Below are 21,640 nucleotides of genomic sequence, written 5' to 3'. Positions count from 1 at the left end.
TAAGTTTGCACCCCCTCTGTCCAAAACTACAGCTGATGATGAACACACTGCAGCAAAGATGCTGTACCTTTCCCACCAGAAGAACTATCTGCAGCAGTATGTTTTGGAAAATGGTCTAGACAGACGAAGTGTCATTTGGAAGTCGATTGATACTTTGGATGGATTTCCACAACTCGACGAGGAGGATCTGTCCAACATTACTTGTGGTAGTTACCAACTTCGGCTAAGTTCTAGCTACATTCAGGAACACATAGAAGGGGAAGCAGACATCTATGTCCATCGTGAGGATCCAGGGCTAATTCAGGTGAAGATGCAATCTAGACACGTCTCATCCAGGAAGCACACATTATGGATCCAGTTTAATGAGACACAGGTGATAGCCACGTACTGCAAATGCCGAGCTGGAGCGCGTGTCGTGGGAGTGTGTTCGCATGTGGCAGCTGTGCTGTGGTTTCTTGGATTCTCCAGACATGAACAAAGGAGTGGTTCATATGGTGTACAGAACTGGGGGAATCGCTTCAGGATGCAGCAGCAATTGATGACTCAGATTCGGACGACAGTGTTTGTGAGGAATAAGTTTGTTGCGTTCCCTCATCAGAAGACAGATGGATTCTTTTCCTTATGATTTTCAAACTGGTACCTAAAATTAATTGAATCATGCAAATCAAATGAACAACAATTTTCTTTCTCTAGTATTGATTTGATTTTTTCACAAGTACAATGTTCTATATCTTTTATTCCATAACTTTGATGCACACATAATATGTAACCTTTAAATCAGTCTTGTATATTTCATTTGTAATTATTTGAACAGGATTTTTTTCTTGAACATGTACCCTATATTTATATATATTTATATTGTGGGTGAATTAGTTTTTTTCTTTCTAGATCAGTGATATTGTTTATTAACTCTTCCTTTCTTTACCTTAAAAAAGCAAAATTGCCAAAACATGATTAAATGAAGGCGACACTTGTGTGGTCAAGAACTGTTTATTGCATTTCTTTGTGTGCCAGATTTATAAAGGCTTAAACTATGTGCATAGACCTAACAAATTACCTCTTTTTGTTGATCGAATGCAGATATACACCACGAATGAGTAACGGCAGCATGGTAGGCCCCTAATGATACTGAAAAAGATGAACACATTTCAGAAAATTCTATTTCAGGTAACCACTTCAAAATGCACTGCTGTTTTGATTAGTTACCAGGTAGTTATAAATTAAACAAAAAGATGTGTTTGTAAAACACTATGCACTTTGGTGTCATTTGAAAGAACTACAATAGTGGAGAATGCATACCAAATATGAAGTCTCTAGATCTCATCAGTCATGATTCGAAGGTTATGGCGAAGGATAAAGTTGACAATAGAAGACAAACAGACATGACCAAAAAAAAAATGTCCCAGATCTATCAATAGGGGTGCATAATTATAACTAATGAATACATATTAATTGCAAAATATAAAATTGTAATATTTAAAAATTCAAATAAACATGATAAACAAGCCCAATAAAAAATAAATGTAATACATAATTCATATAATAAATCAGATATGTCTATGCACAGGGATCTATATACAAAGTATATACACAGTAGGTCCCTGCTATGCTTGGACATTTCTGTATCAAGTGAACTTACGAAGAAACTTTGCTGTCTTTTTTTTGTTGTTGTTGTTGTAAATAATGAAGATATATCTAGACTGTTAGAGTCTGGAATAGGTCAACCCCCCCCCCCTTCCAAAATATTAAAGTGTTCAATAAAAAAAATAATAAAAGGATTAAAACGGAGATCTTGAAATAAAGTGAAATAAGGTCAAAATTAAAAAAAATAAAAAGGCCACAAAATGTGCTTAGGCCTAACCATCGTAACGTGTCTTGTGTAAATGTAAACAATGACTGAATGAGAAACGGGAGACGGTGCGAGGATGAAGGGATGTCAAAAGAGAATGTTATTACCTAACAACTTTGATCAAGATTATATACTGACCTATTGGCGTGTGTGTGGTTTATTTTTTATATACTGTATACTCAAACATAGGCTAGTTCCAATGTTTTATTGTACATTACCAGTGAGTCATGCACACGAATACAAATAGATTCAGACATACATATGTCTATTTAGAAACTAAAAAACAATACATTCACAACCTTATTTTTAATACTCACAGTTTAACAACAAAATAACCAGTGCTGACTGCATATCGCGTCGAGTCTGATGCATGTTCGCCGCAAGATAGATCTACTCATCTAGGGGCACATGCTTCGTTCCTTCCGCTATGGCGGTCTCGACTGAATTTGTGCCCCAAGTAAAAAGTAAGCGATATACTATAACCTTGTATTAATTTATAGAAATATTATTCAACTCTCATAAGAAACAAACTACAATAAAAAAATAGTCTTATTAAAACACAAAATTACATGTGTGCTATCTAAATAATACAAGCTGCTGGTCAAGAACATATAATGAATTTCGCATAACGTTATCAAGTACGTTTTTCACGTTCAATGCGCATTTTACTGAAAAACAATGCCACATTTCAAAGTCTCTCTCTAAAATACCGTTTGGTACAACGAAAAATTAAAAAATGGTATGAAAACCTCATATTCTCAAGAGTATAATATTGTTCAAATTATACATTTTTGAGTTAAGGCATATTTTGATGATTCGTGGCTTTAGCTCTTTAACGCACTTTCAAAAAAAAATTCAAAGTGCATAATTTTGCATACCGCGTTGTAACACATTCTCAACAACTCTGTCATACTGCTCTAAATCACTGGAATGCTCCCCCCTTTTTTTGCCAAAGTACCAAGTCACAACATTTATTTAATAGGTCTAACTAGACATGTTCAAAGTTTGTGTATAATATTGGTCAAGATTAAATTGGTTGACTGATAAATTATGTTACAGCGAAGTGCAAATTTAAAATACTTGCCATATTATTTTTCAATCCCAAAATTTTTAACCCATACCAACTTAATCAATTAAAAATTCATTAAAATTTCATTTCACACAAAGAATGCAAGATAGTGATAACCATTGTGAACCAGAGGTCAGAACTCTTCCTATTAAATATATATGTTCATTTGTTTGTGACAATGATTTTATCCAAAATGACTTACAGTGAGTATTATGGACAGATGAAATAAACAAATCTTTGTCAAAAAAATTTGAACATAACAATTTGAGTCAAGTTTTATTGAGTAAACAGAACAAGTTTCACGGCTAAGTTGTATTTTTTTTCATTCAAATTTTCACAAAAATGGAATTTGAAAAATATTTCTATAGATTAAGGATGGTTTCAGAGAGGCAGAATTTTGAGCATCATAGAAGGTTTACAATTTCTTTATTTTTTAGAAATTTATTATTTGCATCATTTTCAATGAAAATAGGCCAAAAAATATATACATATCCAGGCATCCATTTTTGTTTGTATCATCTATCCTTAATGTAATCAAATCATGGTGTTATTTTCAGTTCAGAAGTGATATCGATTTGGATATCTATATATTTTTGTCACATGTAGTTCTGTATATTTAATTGTGCAGAAAAAAATTGGCACGTACACTGGCACGTACACGTTGACATTATTCAACCAATTCGACTTTTTTGCTGGGACCGGGTTTGTAATGATATATTATACAAATGTAATTACCTTTTCCCAGAAACCCAGAGTCCTTTGAACATTTATCACATGTCTTTCCAGAAGTTGACACTTGCACTGCATTTCTTCAGATTTGATTTTGGAGAGCTCGCTTTCAAGAGTGAAAGATAGATCATTCTCATTACAAATGTTGTTTTGGCATTTGAATCCTTTATGGAAAATGTTTGTGCCAATAAAAGTTTCTGTCAATTCTTCTATGGCATTTTCAAGGAAACCTCCGATTTCAATTGATACTTTTTTATTTATAGCCAATGGTTTGATTTGCAGCACTTGCATTTGAATTTCATCATTACATATGCCAACAACAACAGTGTGTTCATTGTGATCAAACACTACTGCTGTTTGATAAAGACATAAACTTCCTTCATGATCTCCATCATTTGAAACATTCCATCTTAGAAACCCCATGCAATATGCTACCAGTCTGTAGAACACAAACATGGCAAAAGATGTGAACCGATAGCACAAAATGGAGGAGCATTCCCATTTATCTTCACTAAAGTAAGCTTTAAACTGCTTTTTGTTCATGCACGGAACATACCATGACATGTCACCTTCTGATACAGCCCCAGAGGACTCCAAAGGTACCAGCATTTGAAGCTTCTCCATGTAAGACATAATTTCACTTTTGTGTGTCAAATATAAGGGTTCATCTTTCCATAGCGCATTTACCACTTTATCTTTAAGTTCCCCTGTTTTGTTAAAGGATTTCCATTCTTTGATTAATCTTGTTTTGCAGTCTTTGTTGATGTGGTTTTTATCAGCAATAATCTTACTGAAAGCTTTAGCAAACCACTGAATGTCTAGTACTGCATGTTCCCTCAATTTCTCATCTTGAAAATACAAAAGAATGCCATTGTCATGGAAACACTTCAGAAACCTAGACATTTCCTCATCACTTTTAATTTGGTATTCGTCAGGGAGGGATGAGTTGAGCCTCCTAATTTCATCAAGGGACAAAGCTTTCCACCCTCCTTCATATAATAACTGTTCCATTAAAGCCCATGATGAAGGTATTTCAATTTTTGTATTGGTCTCTTCTGTAAAAAGTTCAACTATGGACTTTTTAATTGAATCCAGCTTTGTCTTTGTTTCATCATTTAGTTCAACTAGACCTACTGCATATTCCCGATCATTCAGAGACTCACTTAACCAATCTCTGTCCTCGTCTGGTACAGCATTCCAGAAGTCTTCAAAGTAATTCTCTATTTCCTAAAGAAGTAAACAAATACTTTAACCATACAACCTGAGGCTTGTGTGCTACAAAACTAATCTAGGTCTAATTGGCCTATGAATTCTAAACTATAATATCAAAAATATATCTTTATACTTCTAAATATTTTTTATCCCATATTATGGCTATTTTCTAGCTATAAATGGTCCACATCGCTCAAAGCATTACAAGAGGCTCATGGTCCCCCTCTTGCTTTAACCCATTACCCCCTTCCCTTTTATGATTTTATAACTTTAGAATCTACACTACCCCAGGATGCTTCCATATAGTACCCGCATCGTTATTCTTTACAAATCTATCGTGTCCTATCGTGCGTGTATCCTATCGTATCGTGCGTGTATCCTATCGTATCGTGCGTGTATCCTATCGTATCCTATCGTATCGTGTTTTCCGTTTATCGTGTTTCGCGTTTTCTATCGTGTTTTCCGTTTATCGTGTTTTGCGTTTATCGTGTAGATCGTTTATCAGGTTCTATCGTGTATCGTGTTTATTGTGTATATGCGGAAACCCTCGCTTTTTATCTTTACTACAGGAAGAAACTACCGAGGTATTCCGAGTTTCTTTTTTCGTTTTGTGAACTAAAATAAGATTATTTTAACCAAGAAAGAGGAAAGAAAGTTTTATCCCTTAGTTTTTCATTATTAAAAGAAATATTAAAGCGAAGAAGGAAAAGTTGAAATAAAAGAATAATATAATTAATAAATCAAATAATTAATAATAAAATTAATTAAGAAAATAATCATATCATAATCTAGCAGAGAATTAATTTTTGAAAATGAAGCAATCGATTCCCTGTTGTTCTTGTTTTTTTTTAATTCATTGATCTGTATGATTTTTTTGGTCAAAATGAAAAATTAAAAAGATTTTTCTTTAATTAATCACTAGAGAGGATGATTTTCAGTAAGTCACGGTGTATACGTACCTCCGACCACCCTTCCGAAAAATTATAAATAATTATTAGGAGGGGATTGATATGCATCTTTTCTAAATGCAATACAGTATTCATTTTCTCCCGATCAATCATCTGGTAATATTAGGTATGTGTTTTCGCCCCCTGATCGGCATGTATGCACAATTATCTAAAATTTTGATTTAAAAGAAAATAATAACGAAGCATTTAAGACATTGACACAGATAACTTAAACACTGATTTTGTTCATCAAGACTCAATTTTTTTTAATCTATTTTTATCACTATCTAATTAGTTAAATTCCTTAATATATCTAAATAAAAAAAAATATCAAAATTATAAAATGTAATGCATGAAAGTGCTCTACCCGATTTATCACACCGTGGCAGTTACTATAAAATAGAAGTTTATCGTTAATTTTATTTGGCATCAGATAATCTAAAAATAATAAACAGGATAAACATGATGACTTTTATCAGCTTACCTTTTCGGCATGGAAATAAACTGAAAATTTAATGCACCTGAGTGTCAAATCGAAGATCTTTCCTTACCAGAAAACTGACACGCATGTGTTCCTCTCTAATCAGCACACCGCCTTTCTGTGCGGTCAACACCCCCCCCCCTTCTCCCCTATCCCCCTAAGTGACAGCTCGACCCGTGTGTGTTCATCGTCAACATACCTGAACTGCTCTCTCGCCTTGTGTCAAACAGTATCTGTTTTCGGGATTCTGTTCATACCTTGTCTGAACTACACTCATATAAGATTTTTTTCTAAATTAGTTAAATAATTGTACAATTATGGATTTAAAAAAAATCATTTCCTTGCTGGAATTTAAATAAAATTCATATAAATCAATTTTATGAAACAACGTCTCCTAACTCAATCCGCTGATTTATTTTATTCTTACGATGTTTCCCTAATGATTATGTAAATAGTCTTTTAATAAACTTTTTTAAAGAAAAAATACTGCACTTATGGTACTTGAACTTTCGGATCACCGGGTTTTCATCGGGTTACAGGCAGAATTAATTCTAGGAAACAATTTCTTTGATCGTAGGAAATATTGAAATAATTCTTACATTATAAACTATGAAAATTTGCTCGCATTAATTTTTTTTACGTCAAAAAATCTGATTCCATCGTGACCATGCAAGACGAGTAAATTTATTGCACCGAATCAATTTATAGTATTAATCGATTTCATTTCATACATTTCATACGTTTATAACTTTATTTAAGAAGTCAATATTATTTTTGGCTATTTGGTTAAATCATTTTTATCTAATTTTAAATTAGTTACGGACTTTCAACATCTCGCCCTTCTAATATGCCTTATATGAGATTACTGGGTAAGTCTAACATAATTTTCAGGGATTAATATTTCATTTGCACTAGAGACATTACACACAAAGTTTAATAGCAATGATTGAAATCATTTAGTCGGAAAAGTCGCATATCACTCTTTTAATAGTTGTTTATTATTGTTTGTGTCTTGTATTGTGGAGAAAAAAAGTATTTTATCATTCAATATTCGTTAATTTATACGAGGTTTGAAGTATCTGATATATAAAAGTTTACATGTACATAAATGAGAGCTTAGCGTAAACGTACAGTCATGTACATGTGCAGTTGTAGCAGATTCATATTCTGGTGACACAGTTTACATGTATCAATGCGGAACGCCATTATATTAACAATTATTTAGATTTCCACTCAGAAAATTAATTTTCTTGAATTATATAGTTCGTTGAAGCCGATTTCTTTAGACCTTTCTTTTGGCCGGTCTTCTACATGTATTTTTTTTCTAAGATTTTAATATTTAATTGCGAATTTTGGATACACTAGAGATTGTAAGCTTTAGACATTTAATACAGATATTTAATTTATTTTGTAATTTTCTTCCGTGAAATAACTTAGTACTTGTATATAAATTTATTAGGGACAAATGTATATTTTTTTCATAAATAATAAATCTATTTAAAGAGTTTCATAAATATATAATAATACCCGTGAGAAACGGCACATAATTATATAAGGGATAAAAAAAATCATTTTTGTGCAACAATTACATGTATATTAAAATATCCATAATTAAACGAGTTATAGTTCAACCTTAACAAAAGAATTTCAACATTTACATTAATAATCGTAAATTCACACCCCTGAGTAGAAATGTAAAAAAAAAATTACAGTCTCCATTTCATAATAATTCATTTAATCATAATTGTATAAAAAATATAATAATAAAAAAAACAACAATATTTTTATTATAATAATTAATGTACTTTATAATTTAGATTTGAAGCTTTGCAAATATTTAAATTAAGATATTGCAGTAGCTTAACAAAATAATATTTTCGTTTTGTGAGAAAACGTTCCGCATTTTAGAACAATCCTATCAGGTTTTGCGTTTATCCTATCGTAAAGATCGTTTATCAGGTCTCTCGTGTTTTGCGTTTATCGTGTTTTGCGTGTATCGTGTTTTGCGTTTATCGTGCTTTGCGTTTATCCTATCGTGCGTGTATCCTGTCCTATCGTGCGTGTATCCTATCGTATCGTGCGTGTATCCTATCGTATCGTGCGTGTATCCTATCGTATCGTGTATCCTGTAAAGAATAACGATGCGGGTACTGTATAAGTTACAGCTTTCCTGGCCCAGTGGTTCTTGAGAAGATTTTTAAAGATTTGTTCTATATATCTCTATGTAAAACTTGGATTCCCTATTGTGACCCCGCCCTACCTTTGGGGGTCATGATTTTAACAATTTAATATTTCACTACCCAAGGATATTTCCTCATAAGTTTCAGCTTTCCTGGCCCAGTGGTTCTTAAGGAAAAGAGTTCTAAAGATTTGTTCTATATATTTCTATGTAAAATTTTTGTCGGCCATTGTGGCCCCGCCCTACCTCTGGGGGTCATGATTTTAACAATTTAATATTTCACTACCCAAGGATATTTCCACATAAGTTTCAGCTTTCCTGGCCCAGTGGTTTTTGAGGAGAAGAGTTTTAAAGATTTGCTCTATATATTTCTATGTAAAATTTGGATTCCCTGTTGTGGCCCAGCCCTACCTCTGGGGGTAATGATTTTAACAATTTAATATTTCACTACCCAAGGATATTTCCACATAAGTTTCAGCTTTCCTTGCCGAGTGGTTCTTGGGAAAAAGAATTTTAAAGATTTGCTCTATATATTTCTATGTAAAATTTGGATTCCCTATTGTGGCCCCGCCCTATCCCTGCGGGTCATGATTTTAACAATTTAATATCTACACTACCCAAAGTTGTTTTCACATAAGTTTCAGCATTCCTGGCCCGGTGGTTCTTGAGAAGATCTTTAAAGATTTGTTCTATATATTTCTATGTAAAACTTGGATTCCCTATTGTGGCCCCGCCCTACCCCTGGGGGTCATGATTTTAACAATTTAATATCTACACTACCCAAGGATGATTCCACATAACTTTCAGCTTTCCTGCCTCAGTGGTTCTTGAGAAGAAGATTTTTTAGAGTCCCCACCCTATTTTGTCTTTTCTTGATTATCTCCCCTTGTAAGGGGACTTAGCCCTTTATTTTAATAATTCAAACTCCCCTTTACCCTAGGATAGTTTTTTCAAGTTTGGTTAAAATTGGCCCATTGGTTCTTGAGAAGAAGTCGAAAATATGAAAAGTTTACAGACGGACGGACGACGAACAAAATGTGATCAGAAAAGCTCTCTTGAATAAAAATAATACCAGACTTATAAACTTGAATCAACTTTCGCTGAGGATGCCACTTATTATTAATCTGACTAACTTTGCCAAGCTGCTCTACAGAGGTACAAATGCAAAGAGTGAAAATTGCTCAATAACTTTGGCTTTATCATGCTTTTTCTGACGTTTGAAACTTTAAATCAACAAGAGGCACATGGGCCTTATAGGTCACCTGAGTATCATGTAACAACCAGCTGTGCACCTCATCTCAAGGGAACCACTAACCCTGGGGCCACATATTTCAAAATTTTGCAAATTTGATCATAAATGGTTGATTAATACCAAAGAGCATATTTCAAAGCATAAATTGATTCTCAGGCTATGTATCCCTTCTACCCTGACCTAGGGGGGCATAAAAAATTACCATTTTGCTAGATGCACCTTTCTTCATTATAAATATATATATTTGGATCATTGGCATAAAACCCAGGAGCAGAGAAGAAGATTTTCAAAGAACTAATGCATTTTCATTATATTATCAATAGAGGCCGACCCTAACACACAAACCCCTGACCCTGGGGTCATAAAATTCACAATTTTGGAAGAGTCTTTCTTGTTCATCATAACTAGGCTAACTTAGTTGGCGTGTTTAATACCCAGGAGCAGAGAAGAAGATTTTTGAAGAATTAATTTATTTTCACTATATAATCAAAAGAGCCACCTTAACACCAGAACCCCTGACCCAGGGTCATAAAATTCACAATTTTGGAAGAGGCACTCTTGTTCATCATAACTATGTACTAAGTTAGTTTATTTAATACCCAGGAGCAGAGAAGAAGGTTTTTGAAAAATGAATGCATTTTCACTACTGTATATAATCAATAGAGCCCCATCCTAACTCCAGAACCCCTGACCCTGGGGCCATAAAATTCACAATTTTGGAAGAGGCATTCTTGCTCGTCATAACTGTGTACTTAGTTAGTTTATTTAATACCCAAGAGCGAGAAGATTTTCAATGAGATAATGCATTTTCACTATATAATTTATGGCACCTGATCCCACCTCTGATGTCTCGGGGGTCCATGTTTGCTCTGCTATTATTTTGTATTGTTTTATGGACTTTGAGATTGAATACTGTTCGTTATCTCCATATCCTTCATATAGCCCCACCCTAGCACTAGAACCCCTGATCCTGGGGCCATGAATTTCACAATTTTGGTAGAGGATTCAATGCTCATTACATTCATGCTTACAGATTGCCTGATTGATGTCCAGGAATAAAGTAGAAGATTTTTTAAAAATTCATTACTTTTAGTGATTTTAGCCCCACCCCTCAGGCCCCAAGGGGGCAGGGACCATGAAATTCACAATTTGTGTTTCCCTTTACACATAGATGCCTTACACAAAATTTGGTTGAAATTGGTTCAGTGGTTTCAGAGTAGAAGCTGCAAATGTTCAAATGCTAACACACGACGTACGACGACGGAGGAAAACGAATAGCAATAGGTCACCTGAGTCACTCAGGTGACCTAAAAATTAAACGCAGCATTGTTAAAGATGCAAAAAGTGTTGGGGTCTAATTTATAGGGTAATGTTTACTGTGATACTGTATCACACAAAGACTGTGAGTTTATGATTTTATATTGACAATCATTCACGCCTGCTAATCGATCATTTGCACAACCAGCAGTTGTGTATAACAATCAAAAGATATTGATTTCCAGTTGTGCATTTGATGGAAGTACTTCCAGCACATATGTAGTAAATTGACCCAATTCAGGCAATAATTAATATTCTTATTAAAATATAAGAATGTGATACAAGGAGCAATTTACTTTTAAGCCCCCGTAAATGAAGTTTCAGGGGTGTTTAGTTTTTGTCATGTCTGTCTGTCTGTCTGTCTGCCTCTCCGTTTGTCTGTTTGTCAGCAAAAACTTTAACCTTGCCCATAATTTTTGATCTAGTGGAGCTATGACTTTTATATTTCAAAAATTTATTCCTTATGACAAGACCATTCTTTGGGTGCCAAAACATTTGACGTTGACCTCGCAGATTGACCCACTTTAATATTTTTTTTAATTTTCTACTTCAATGGTAGATAATAGGACCTTTATACTTTACATATTTATTCTTTGTGGCAAGACCTTTAAAATGATGCAACCAAACATGACCTTTTGACAAGACCTTGGCGATTTATGTAATCATGTAAAAAAAACTTTAACCTTGGCAATAACTTTTGAACAGAAAGGGCAAGAGCTTTCATACTTTACAAATGTAATCCTTCATTGGCTACTAAGAACCTTGACTCCTTGACCTTGACTTTGAGTTTGAACTACTTTTAAAAACAAACCTTAACCACATCTTTTAAAGAGTAAGAGCTAATGCTTTTATATTTTACATGTTTAATTCGTGTGACAAGACCTTTCATTTGATATCAAGACCTTTGATCCTTTGACCTTGACCTTAGAGTTTGACCTACTTTTATTTTTTTAAACCTTGGCCATAACTTTTGAGTGGTTAGGGTTACAGCTTCGATACTTCAGTCGCCCGCGTGGCGCAGTAGTTAGAGCGTCTGCTCTAGAGTCGCGAAGTAAGGAGTCAATCCTTACGTCGTGGGTTCTAATCCCACTGTGGGATGTGGAGAACGGTCCTTCGGATAAGACCGTATAAACCGAGGTCTCGTGTCGCAGTAGGTGTTGGCACGAAAAAGATCCCTCCCTGCTCAATGGCCCTAAGTGCATTTGACAAAATTTGCAGCTCTCCACCGGCAAGTGGTGGCGTCTCCATATGAGTGAAAAATTCTCGAGAGGGACATTATACAATCAATCAATCAATCAATCGATACTTCACAAATGTATTCTTTGTGGAAAGACCTTTTATTGGATACCAATAATCTTGATCTTCTGACCTTGACCTTGGAGTTTTCCGGACTTATGAAAAATATAAACCTTTGCAATATATTTTAATGGTTTGGGCTAGGACTTCCATACTTTGCAAATGTATTTTTTGTATGATAACAATAACCTTGACCTTTTTACCTTGACCTTACAGTTTCACAGACTTATGAAAAAAATATAACCTTTGCAAGAACTTTTCAATAAGGGCTAGGAATTTTATTTTTCACATATGTATTTGTGACAAGATCTTTCATCCAAAACCAATAACCTTGACCTTCTGACCTTGAGCATGTAGTCTTTTAACCTTGGCCAAAACTTTTGAATGGTAAGTGCTAAGGCTTCCATACTTACACATGTGTTCTTTGTGGAAATACCTTTGATTGGATACCAATAATATTGACCTTCTGACCTTGGAGATTTCTTAACTTATTAGCTAGAAATATGTCCATAAGACATGAATGCCCCGCAAAGGATATATTAATAAAGCAACGTGAAAATTTGTATGTGTATAAAAGTTGATCAGTTTGGTTCAGGTAGGCTTGTAGTTACTACGGAATAAAAATGTAGGTCAGATCCAGCATCCAAAGCAAGTCTGGTAGTGTCCATCCCTAGATGCATCATCCATGGAAGTTTGGTTAAGGCAGGGCTTACAATTACTTTAGAATGAAAATATAGGTCAGATCCAGCATCCGAAGCAAGTATGGTAGTGTCCATCCTTGGCTTATAGTTATTAGGGAATGAAAATACAGGTCAGAACCAGCATCCGAAGCAAGTCTGATAGTGTCCATCCCTAGATGCATCATACATACAAGTTTGGTTCAGGTAGGGCTATTAGTTTCTTTGGAATGGACCTGCTCCAAAAACTTTAACCTGTTCACTGATCGGGAAAATGTAGGTCAGATCCAGCATCCGAAGAAAGTCAGGTAGTGTTCATCCCTAGATGCATCATCCATGCAAGTTTGTTTCAACATGTGAAGTTTGATAACACCATCTTGAATGGTATGTTTAAAACTGAGCTTAACACTACTTTAAGAAAATGAGGTCAAGGTCAAAAGAAAGGTCAAGGTAAAAAAATGTTGATACAGTTGCATAGCTCTCATCAATATCTATCAGCAAATGAAGTTTGATGAAAGTATCTTGGATCGTTTCTTTGAAACTTAGCTTTAAAAAGAGCTAAACGCAAAGTGTGACGGAATGATGGAAGGACAGAAGGACGGAAGACGGACATGACAAACACTATATGCCCCGGGCACATTCATGGCGGGGAATAAAAATAATGTTTGATTAATACAAAGGAGCAGATTTCAAACAATTAATTATGTTCAGTATGTAAGTAAGCCCCCCCCCGATACTTCTGTCCCTGGGGCCTTGAAATTCACAATTCTGGAGAAAGGGCCCTTGCTCATCATAACTACATAGGTAGTTTATCTGCTTAATACCCAGGGGAGCAGAGAAGAAAATTTTCAAAGATTTAATGTACTTTCACTATATAATCATTTAAAGCCCTGTCCTACCACCAAACCCCTGATCCGGGGGTCATGAAATCCACAATTCAAGGCACTCTTCCCCATGATCATAACTACTGTATTACGGGTATTTTTAAAGTGTTACTAATATTTACTAATTAATACAAGTTTTATAAATCCATAAAATTTAAACGCGTAAAATTTCACATAATTTATTAAACGGCTCGTGTTAATTTTCAACATCGTATGTGTAAAAGTAATGCTAATTGCAATTAAGCTCACTCCCTGGAAACTATATAATAAGTACTGTTGGTATTTTGAGCAATTTAAGTCAATCATCAATTAGAATCATAAAGGTAAATCTTAATTAACTTGTAAAAATTGTACAAACATCGTCAATTAACTAGATATCATTGAGATGGTGGCCATCTCAAAGGGCCCCGCATTCAGAAATGAACATGAAAATGTAAGGTCGCTTAAAAGGGATTATTTTGAAGAGGAACATTTGTGTTACTGTATACAGGGTTATTTTCGCCCCGTCTTATTTTCGCCCTTTCACACTTGCAAACAATTTTGCCCCGTTTTAAATTCGCCCAGTCATAGTTTTGTTTAAGAAATTATACTTTTTTCTTTGAATTTGCCCCGTTTTAAATTCGCCCAAATGAGATTAGGGCGAAAGGGGCGAAAATAAAACGGGGGCGAAAATTTCCCTGTATACAGTATACAGTAAAAGTCATTTAGTACGACTTCATGGATACTGCAAATTTACTAATATTTGTCGAAGTTATCTTGTATCCCGAGTTATATAAATTTACTGGAATTAAAGGCACATGCACCAAACAAAGATTTTAAACAGAAAGGGTAATTCTGACCATGACCTAGAAACTTTGACCAAGGTCACTGCACATCCATTGACCAGTGGATCTCTATGAGTGAAGTAATAGCCAGATTGGGCCAACGAGAGAGAAGATATACTCTAGACTAGGATTTTTCATATAATTCTGCTATGACCTTGACCTTTGACCTAGAGATCTGGTTCAAGATCACTGTACACCGGTTACCAAAATGCACTCTGTGGGTGAAGTATGAGGCAGTTTGGGCCAAGGAGAGAGAAGATATGCTCCAGACAAGGATTTTCATATAATTCTGCTTTGACCTTGATCCTTAACCTGGAAACCTGGTTCAAGGTCACTGCACACCGGTTAACAAAATGCACTCTGTGGGTGAAGTATGAGCAAGATTGGGCCGAGGAGAGAGAAGATATGTTCCAGACAAGGATTTTTCATATAATCCTGCTATGACCTTGACCTTTGACCTAAAAACCTGGTTCAAGGTCACTGCACACCGGTTACCCAAAGGCAATCTGTGGGTGAAGTATGAACCAGATTGGGCCAAGGAGAGAAAAGATATGCTCCGGACAAGGATTTTTCATATAATCCTGCTACGACCTTGACCTTTGACCTAGAAACCTGAATCAAGGTCACTGCACACCGGTTACCCGAAGGCACTCTGTGGGTGAAGTATGAGCCAGATTGGGCCAAGGAGAGAGAAGATATGCTCCAGACAAGGATATTTCATATAAGCCTGCAATGACCTTGACCTTTGACCTAGAAACCTGGTTCAAGGTCACTGCATACTGGTTACCCAAAGGCACTCTGTGGGTGAAGTATGAGCCAGATTGGGCCAAGGAGAGAGAAGATATGCTCCACACAAGGATATTTCATATAATCCTGCTATGACCTTGACCTTTGACCTAGAAACCTGGTTCAAGGTCACTGCACACCGGTTACCCAAAGGCACTCTGTGGGTGAAGTATGAGCCAGATTGGGCCAAGGAGAGAGAAGATATGCTCCGGACAAGGATTTTTCATATAATTCAGCTATGACCTTGACCTTTGACCTAGAAACCTGGTTCAAGGTCACTGCACACCAGTTACCCAAAGGCACTCTGTGGGTGAAGTATGAGCCAGATTAGGCCAAGGAGAGAAAAGATATATTTCGGACAAGGATTTTTCATATAATTCAGCTATGACCTTGACCTTTGACCTAGAAACCTGGTTCAAGGTCACTGCACACCGGTTACCCAAAGGCACTCTGTGGGTGAAGTATGAGCCAGATTGGGCCAAGGAGAGAGAAGATATGCTCCGGACAAGGATTTTTCATATAATTCAGCTATGACCTTGACCTTTTACCTAGAAACCTGGTTCAAGGTCACTGCACACCAGTTACCCAAAGGCACTCTGTGGGTGAAGTATGAGCCACATTGGGCCAAGGAGAGAGATGATATGCTCCGGACAAGGATTTTTCATATATTCCTGCTATGACCTTGACCTTTGACCTAGAAACCTGATTCAAGGTCACTGCACACCGGTTACCCAAAGGCACTCTGTGGGTGAAGTATGAGCCAGATTGGGCCAAGGAGAGAGAAGATATGCTCCGGACAAGAGATTTTGGACGGACGGACGGACAGCCGGACGGACGGACAGACGGACGGACGGACGGACAGACTGATCACTATAGGGCGCCCGCCAAGCGGGGCCCTAATTAATCAGTTAGACATACCTGGTCACTGTTTTTTTTAGTATTTTTACCAGACGCATAATTTCTGATAATTACGCAATACATGTAATTACAAGTCTTCCAATTATACCCGTGTATTCAATCTTTGACACTTTCTTCTATTTCATTTGCTTTGAATAAAACTTCGACTTCTTAATGAATACACTTTACATGTATACTTTTACTTCAATTATGATAGTTTGTGTTGTCTCTCTTTGTTTTCAGTAAATACCACACGAGCACGTGGTGTGCCTAGCTATGTGTTTTATAAAACATGAATAAATGAAGGGTACATTGTTCATGTATATAAAGGTAAATTATAAAAAAAATATACATAATGTAATTTGTAACATTGTTTAAATTGTTATAATTTAATAAATCTCTCTTTCTCTTTCTCTCTCTCTTATATCAGGTTTTTGGACAAATTATTTGCTATGTAAACGCAATTTTACATCGGATGATTTTAACTTTTACGGACATGTTCAATTCGTAAAAAAATAACGTATAAAAATTTAATTCAACCTTTTAACAAAAATCATAAAAATTTACCGCAGAAAAAATTACCAGTTATACTGTAAGTCTGTATGTACTTAGTTAGTTTATTTAATATCTAGGAGCAGAGAAGAAGATTTTCAAAGAATTAATGCATTTTCACTATATAATCAATAGAGCCCCCCCTCCCAATACCAGAACCCCTGACCCTGGGGCCATAAATTTCACAATTTTGGAATAGACACTCTTTCCCATCATAACTTTGTACTTACTTAGTTTATTTAAAACCTAGGAGCAGTGAATAAGACTTTCTAGGAATTAATGTATTTTCATTTATTTTCATTTATTTGAATTAATGTATAATCAATAGAGCCCCGCCCTGACAACAGAACCCCTAATCCTGGGGCCAAGAAATTCACAATTTTGGAAGAGGCATTCTTGCCCATCATAACTATGTACTTCGTAAGTTTATTCAATACCCAGGAGCACAGAAGAAAACTTTCAAAGAATTTATGCATTTTCACTATATAATCAATAGAGCCCCGCAGGCCACCCTAGCACTAGAACCCCTGACCCCAGGGTCATGAATTTCCCAATTTTGGAAGAGGCCCTCCTGCCCACTATACCTTTGTACCAATTTTGTTTATTGAATACCCAGGCGCAGAGAAGAAGATTTTCAAAGAATTAATGTATTTTCACTATATAATCAATTAACACCAGAACCTTGCCTTGGGGCCATAAAATTCACAATTTTGAAAGAAGGAGCCTAGTTCAAAAAAAGTATGTACTTGATTTGTTTATTAAATACCCAGGAGCAGAGAAGAAGATTTTTAAAAGAAATAATGCATTTTCACTATATTATCTATATAGCCGCACCATAGCACTAGAGCCCCTGACCCTGGGGCCATGAATTTCACAATTTTGGTAGAGAACTCAATGCTGATAACAATCATGCAAACAGTGACTGCTTGATGTCCCGGAGTAAAGAAGAAGATTTTTAAAGATTGCATCAATTTTAGTGGTTTTGGACGCACCCCTTAGCCCCTTAGGGAGGCAGGGACCATGCAATTCATAATTTTTGTTCCCCTTCACCCATAAATGCTTTATGCCAAAATTGGTTGAAATTGTTTGAGTGGTTTCAGAGAAGAAGCTGAAATGTTCAAATGTTAACGCACACCGCATGGTAATGGACGAAAACAGATAGCAATAGGTCACTTGAGTTTAAATTTGAATCTACATATTACCAAAGGACAGAGTTGGCAAAAGACGCCGTCCCACAAGCGATCTCCCGTAAATTTCGTCTGAATACGATAGTTTCTAGAACCACGCCGGACACCGTGTCTGGTAGATAATTCAGAATAATCAATAGTAAAACATAATATAAGAAATTAGATTTCAAGCGATTTTTTCAAGCATAACATTGTTTACAGTAGTGATAATCAAATGACTTGAGCAATCATTATGCCATTGTTACAATGTATTGCCACGGGTTGAACTCTAGATAATGGATTTTTCAAATAAGGATCGAAAGTTTATAGTATTTTATGAGCTTTCAAAAGTTACGATTTTCAATAAAAATTAATGAGTTTAGTGAAAAATATCTTCAAAAATGTATCATCTGAGGACTAGCTACGGTGATTCAGCGAATGTTTAGCAAGAAATTTCAACAGGATTTATTTCTAATATGTCTTTATAAACTTCACAATGATCCATTTTGCATTGTATTTACTAGGCCCTAGCACATTGTCCCCATCCAACAGACATTTTCTTCCTCCAACGAGAAAGAGTTCCTTCAATCACAAATCAATTTCAATTTTACATTTTGTTGTTTTTACACTTGGTCCGGCAAATTTTTAGTGTGTCCTGTAATTTTTGTGATTATTAGACAGTCTATAGGACACTGTCTCCAACAGATTTTTTACCTCTTTCGCCAACTCTGCCAAAGGATGCTTTCACTTGAGATTCATCTTTCCTGGTTCAGTTGTTCTTGAATAGATGATTTTAAAAAAAAATTCCTACTTATTCCTACGTTAAAATTTGATCCCCCTTTGTGGCCCAACCCTACACCTGGGGTCATGATTTGAACAAACTTGAATCTACACTACCTGAGGATGCTTCCACGAGTTTAATTTGTCCTGGCTCTTAATTTGGTTCTTGAGAAGGAAATCTTTAAAAGGTGCCATGTATTTTTTCCCAATTCATAATTGTCTACCATTGGAAGAAGATGTGGCCCTTCATTTGAATAATCTTGATTTCCCTTTACCTAAGGATACTTTGTGGCAAATTTGGTTGATATTGGTCCACCGGTTGTTGAGAATTTGAACAGTTTACTCTAACAACGGCAAAACCGACGACAACAAACAACGGACAAATTTTGAACATGAAAAGCATTTGGCTCAGGTAAGCAAAACAAGAGGCCCATGGCCACATCGCTTACCTGAATAACTTTTGTGATGCAGTTCTTTACCAGATTTCCCCTCTTCTTATATCTAGTGTGGCCGATTATCCCCCAACCCCCCATCCCCATCTTGATTTTAATATTTTAAAATCTACACTACCAGGATGCTTCCACGTAAGTTTCAACTTTTCTGGCACACTGCTTCTTAAAAAGAAGATTTTTTCCAATATATTTCTATATAAAAACTTGGATTCCGTATTGAGACCCCGCCCTACCCCTGGGGGATATGATTTGAATAATTAAAATTCTACACTACCTCAGGTTGCTTCCACATAAGTTTCAGCTTTTCTGACTCAATGGTTCTTGTGAAAATGATTTTTGAAGGTTTTTCCTATATATTTCTATGTATAAATTTGATTCCCTATTGTGGCCCCACCCTAACCCCGGGGGTCATGAGTTTAATAATTTAAAATCTACACTACCCCAGGATGCTTCCACGTAAGTTTCAGCTTTTCTGACCCAATGGTTCTTGAGAAGAAGATTTTAAAAGATTTTTCCTATATATTTCTATCTAAAACTTGGATTCCCTACTGTGGCCTTGCTCTACCCCTGGACGTCATGATTTGAACAATTTAGATTCTACACTATCCCAGGATGCTTCCATATAAGTTTAAGCTTTCCTGGCCCACTGGTTCTTGTGAAGATTTTTTAATGACCCCCCCAACTCTTTCTTGTCTTTTCTTGATTATCTCCCCTTTGAAGGGGACATGACCCTTTATTTTAACAATTTAAATTCCCCATTACGCAGAAATACCTTAGACCAAGTTTGGTTAAAATTGGCCCAGTGGTTCTTGAGAAGAAGTTGAAAATATGAAAAGTTTACAGACGGACGGACGACGGACAAAATGTGATCAGAAAAGCTCACTTGAGCCTTTGGCTCAGGTGAGCTAAAAAGACGAGAGACAAATTTAGTCAGATAAGCTCAACTGAGTCTTGGCTTAGATGAGCAAAAGAGAGTGATCTGCATAAATTTAAAACCGGGAAAAAAATAAATTTATTTGTTATTCACTTGATTTTTTATGCAATAACTTCATTCTTATAATTTACATCTAGTATGAAATATTTACATTTCATTTCAAATTCTTACTTCTGTAGATGTTCTTTCTGTGTGTGTGACAATAATGAACATGGGTGCCTTAGTGCCTCCAAAAGTCTTGATTGAGGTTATCCAAAACTTCAGGTAGTCTGAAAAAGAAATAGGGCATCGTAATAGGATGAAACAGATAATTTAACATCATTGATGAGAACTAACACTTCTATTGTACTTACAACAGTGAACAGAAACAGGCCTTTTCTTTTTACAAAAATGCAAAAACGTTCAATAATTATGTAAAAACACTCATGAGATTTTTAATTTTATGTAATTGCTAAATGTTTCATTGGTAAATAATGAAAATTAAACTGCCTATGAAATTGAATTTAAAAATCACTAAGTCTTACATAATTATACTGTAAAATCACATATTTTCGTGGGGTCAAATTTTCGTGGTTTGAGGAAAATTTCTTGGTTCGTGGGGATTTGATTTCGTGGAAAGAATAAATGAGTACTTATGTGTGTGAAATTTTACATTTCGTTGTGGACATGAATTCGTGGGTCTTGTCATACCACGAAAACGACGAAAATTATTTGTGATTCCAACAACAATTAACTACTGTGTATAGTGTCAGTAGCAAATAGTACATATGTAACAAACCATCAGGCAATCTCATAATTATTATAAACTTATCAAAGCTTAAGTATGCAAGCTGTTCTAGACAGAGGGATTTTTATTAATTAATCCTGTATTTTGCTGTTAAATTTTTTTGGCCCATTGTGGTCCTTCTTTTCTCTCAGGGTACTTTATTTGAACAAATTTGGATCTTCACTATGAGAGGATGCTTCTAATTAAACCTCTTTGACTCTGAATGGTTCTTAGAACATTTTTTGAATGCCATTTGTTGATCATTTATTTTTAATTATCTTTCTCCTTTAGAAGATGGCTTAGTCCTTCAGTTACCCACCACAATTTGTAAAAAGTTTAATTGAAACTTGTCTACTGGCCCTTTAGATACTGCAAATAATGTGAAGTTAACAGTCAGAAAAATAGATGTTTATTTGGCTATAGTGAACTACCCCCTCCCCCCCCCCCTTAGCCCACCTTTAAACTTCCTGTAATTTTTCTTTATTTTCTCTTACATTTTTTGGGAAGCTTGAATGCCTTATACAGCATATTTTTTTTTTATCTTGATGAGTGTAAGCCTCACAGACAAAAATTTGAGATCAAGACATAATG

General features: G+C 35.5%; 1 protein-coding gene and 1 long non-coding RNA gene across 2 annotated transcripts; both read right to left on the bottom strand.

Annotated features, from left to right (window-relative positions):
• Positions 1-512: 512 nt before the first annotated feature.
• LOC134230314 (uncharacterized) lies at positions 513-2,285 on the bottom strand. The gene is made up of 3 exons (XR_009984325.1): positions 2,167-2,285; positions 1,058-1,128; positions 513-640 (listed from the first exon to the last, which is right to left on the bottom strand). It is a non-coding gene; the product is annotated as an uncharacterized LOC134230314 (long non-coding RNA).
• Positions 2,286-3,446: 1,161 nt separating this feature from the next.
• LOC134230313 (uncharacterized) lies at positions 3,447-20,561 on the bottom strand. Its single transcript, XM_062712083.1, has 2 exons — positions 20,455-20,561; positions 3,447-4,874 (listed from the first exon to the last, which is right to left on the bottom strand). Exons 1-2 carry the CDS (start codon positions 20,494-20,496, stop codon positions 3,636-3,638), a joined length of 1,281 nt encoding a protein of 426 aa, XP_062568067.1. The 5' UTR covers positions 20,497-20,561; the 3' UTR covers positions 3,447-3,635.
• Between the last annotated feature and the right edge of the window lie 1,079 nt (positions 20,562-21,640).

The sequence above is a fragment of the Saccostrea cucullata genome, unplaced genomic scaffold (assembly GCF_032062105.1).
Source record: "Saccostrea cucullata isolate Sc308-1 unplaced genomic scaffold, CSIRO_AGI_Scuc_v1 ctg9069, whole genome shotgun sequence".
NCBI lineage: Eukaryota > Metazoa > Mollusca > Bivalvia > Ostreida > Ostreidae > Saccostrea > Saccostrea cuccullata.
This window is presented reverse-complemented; position numbering and strand designations above follow the sequence as displayed.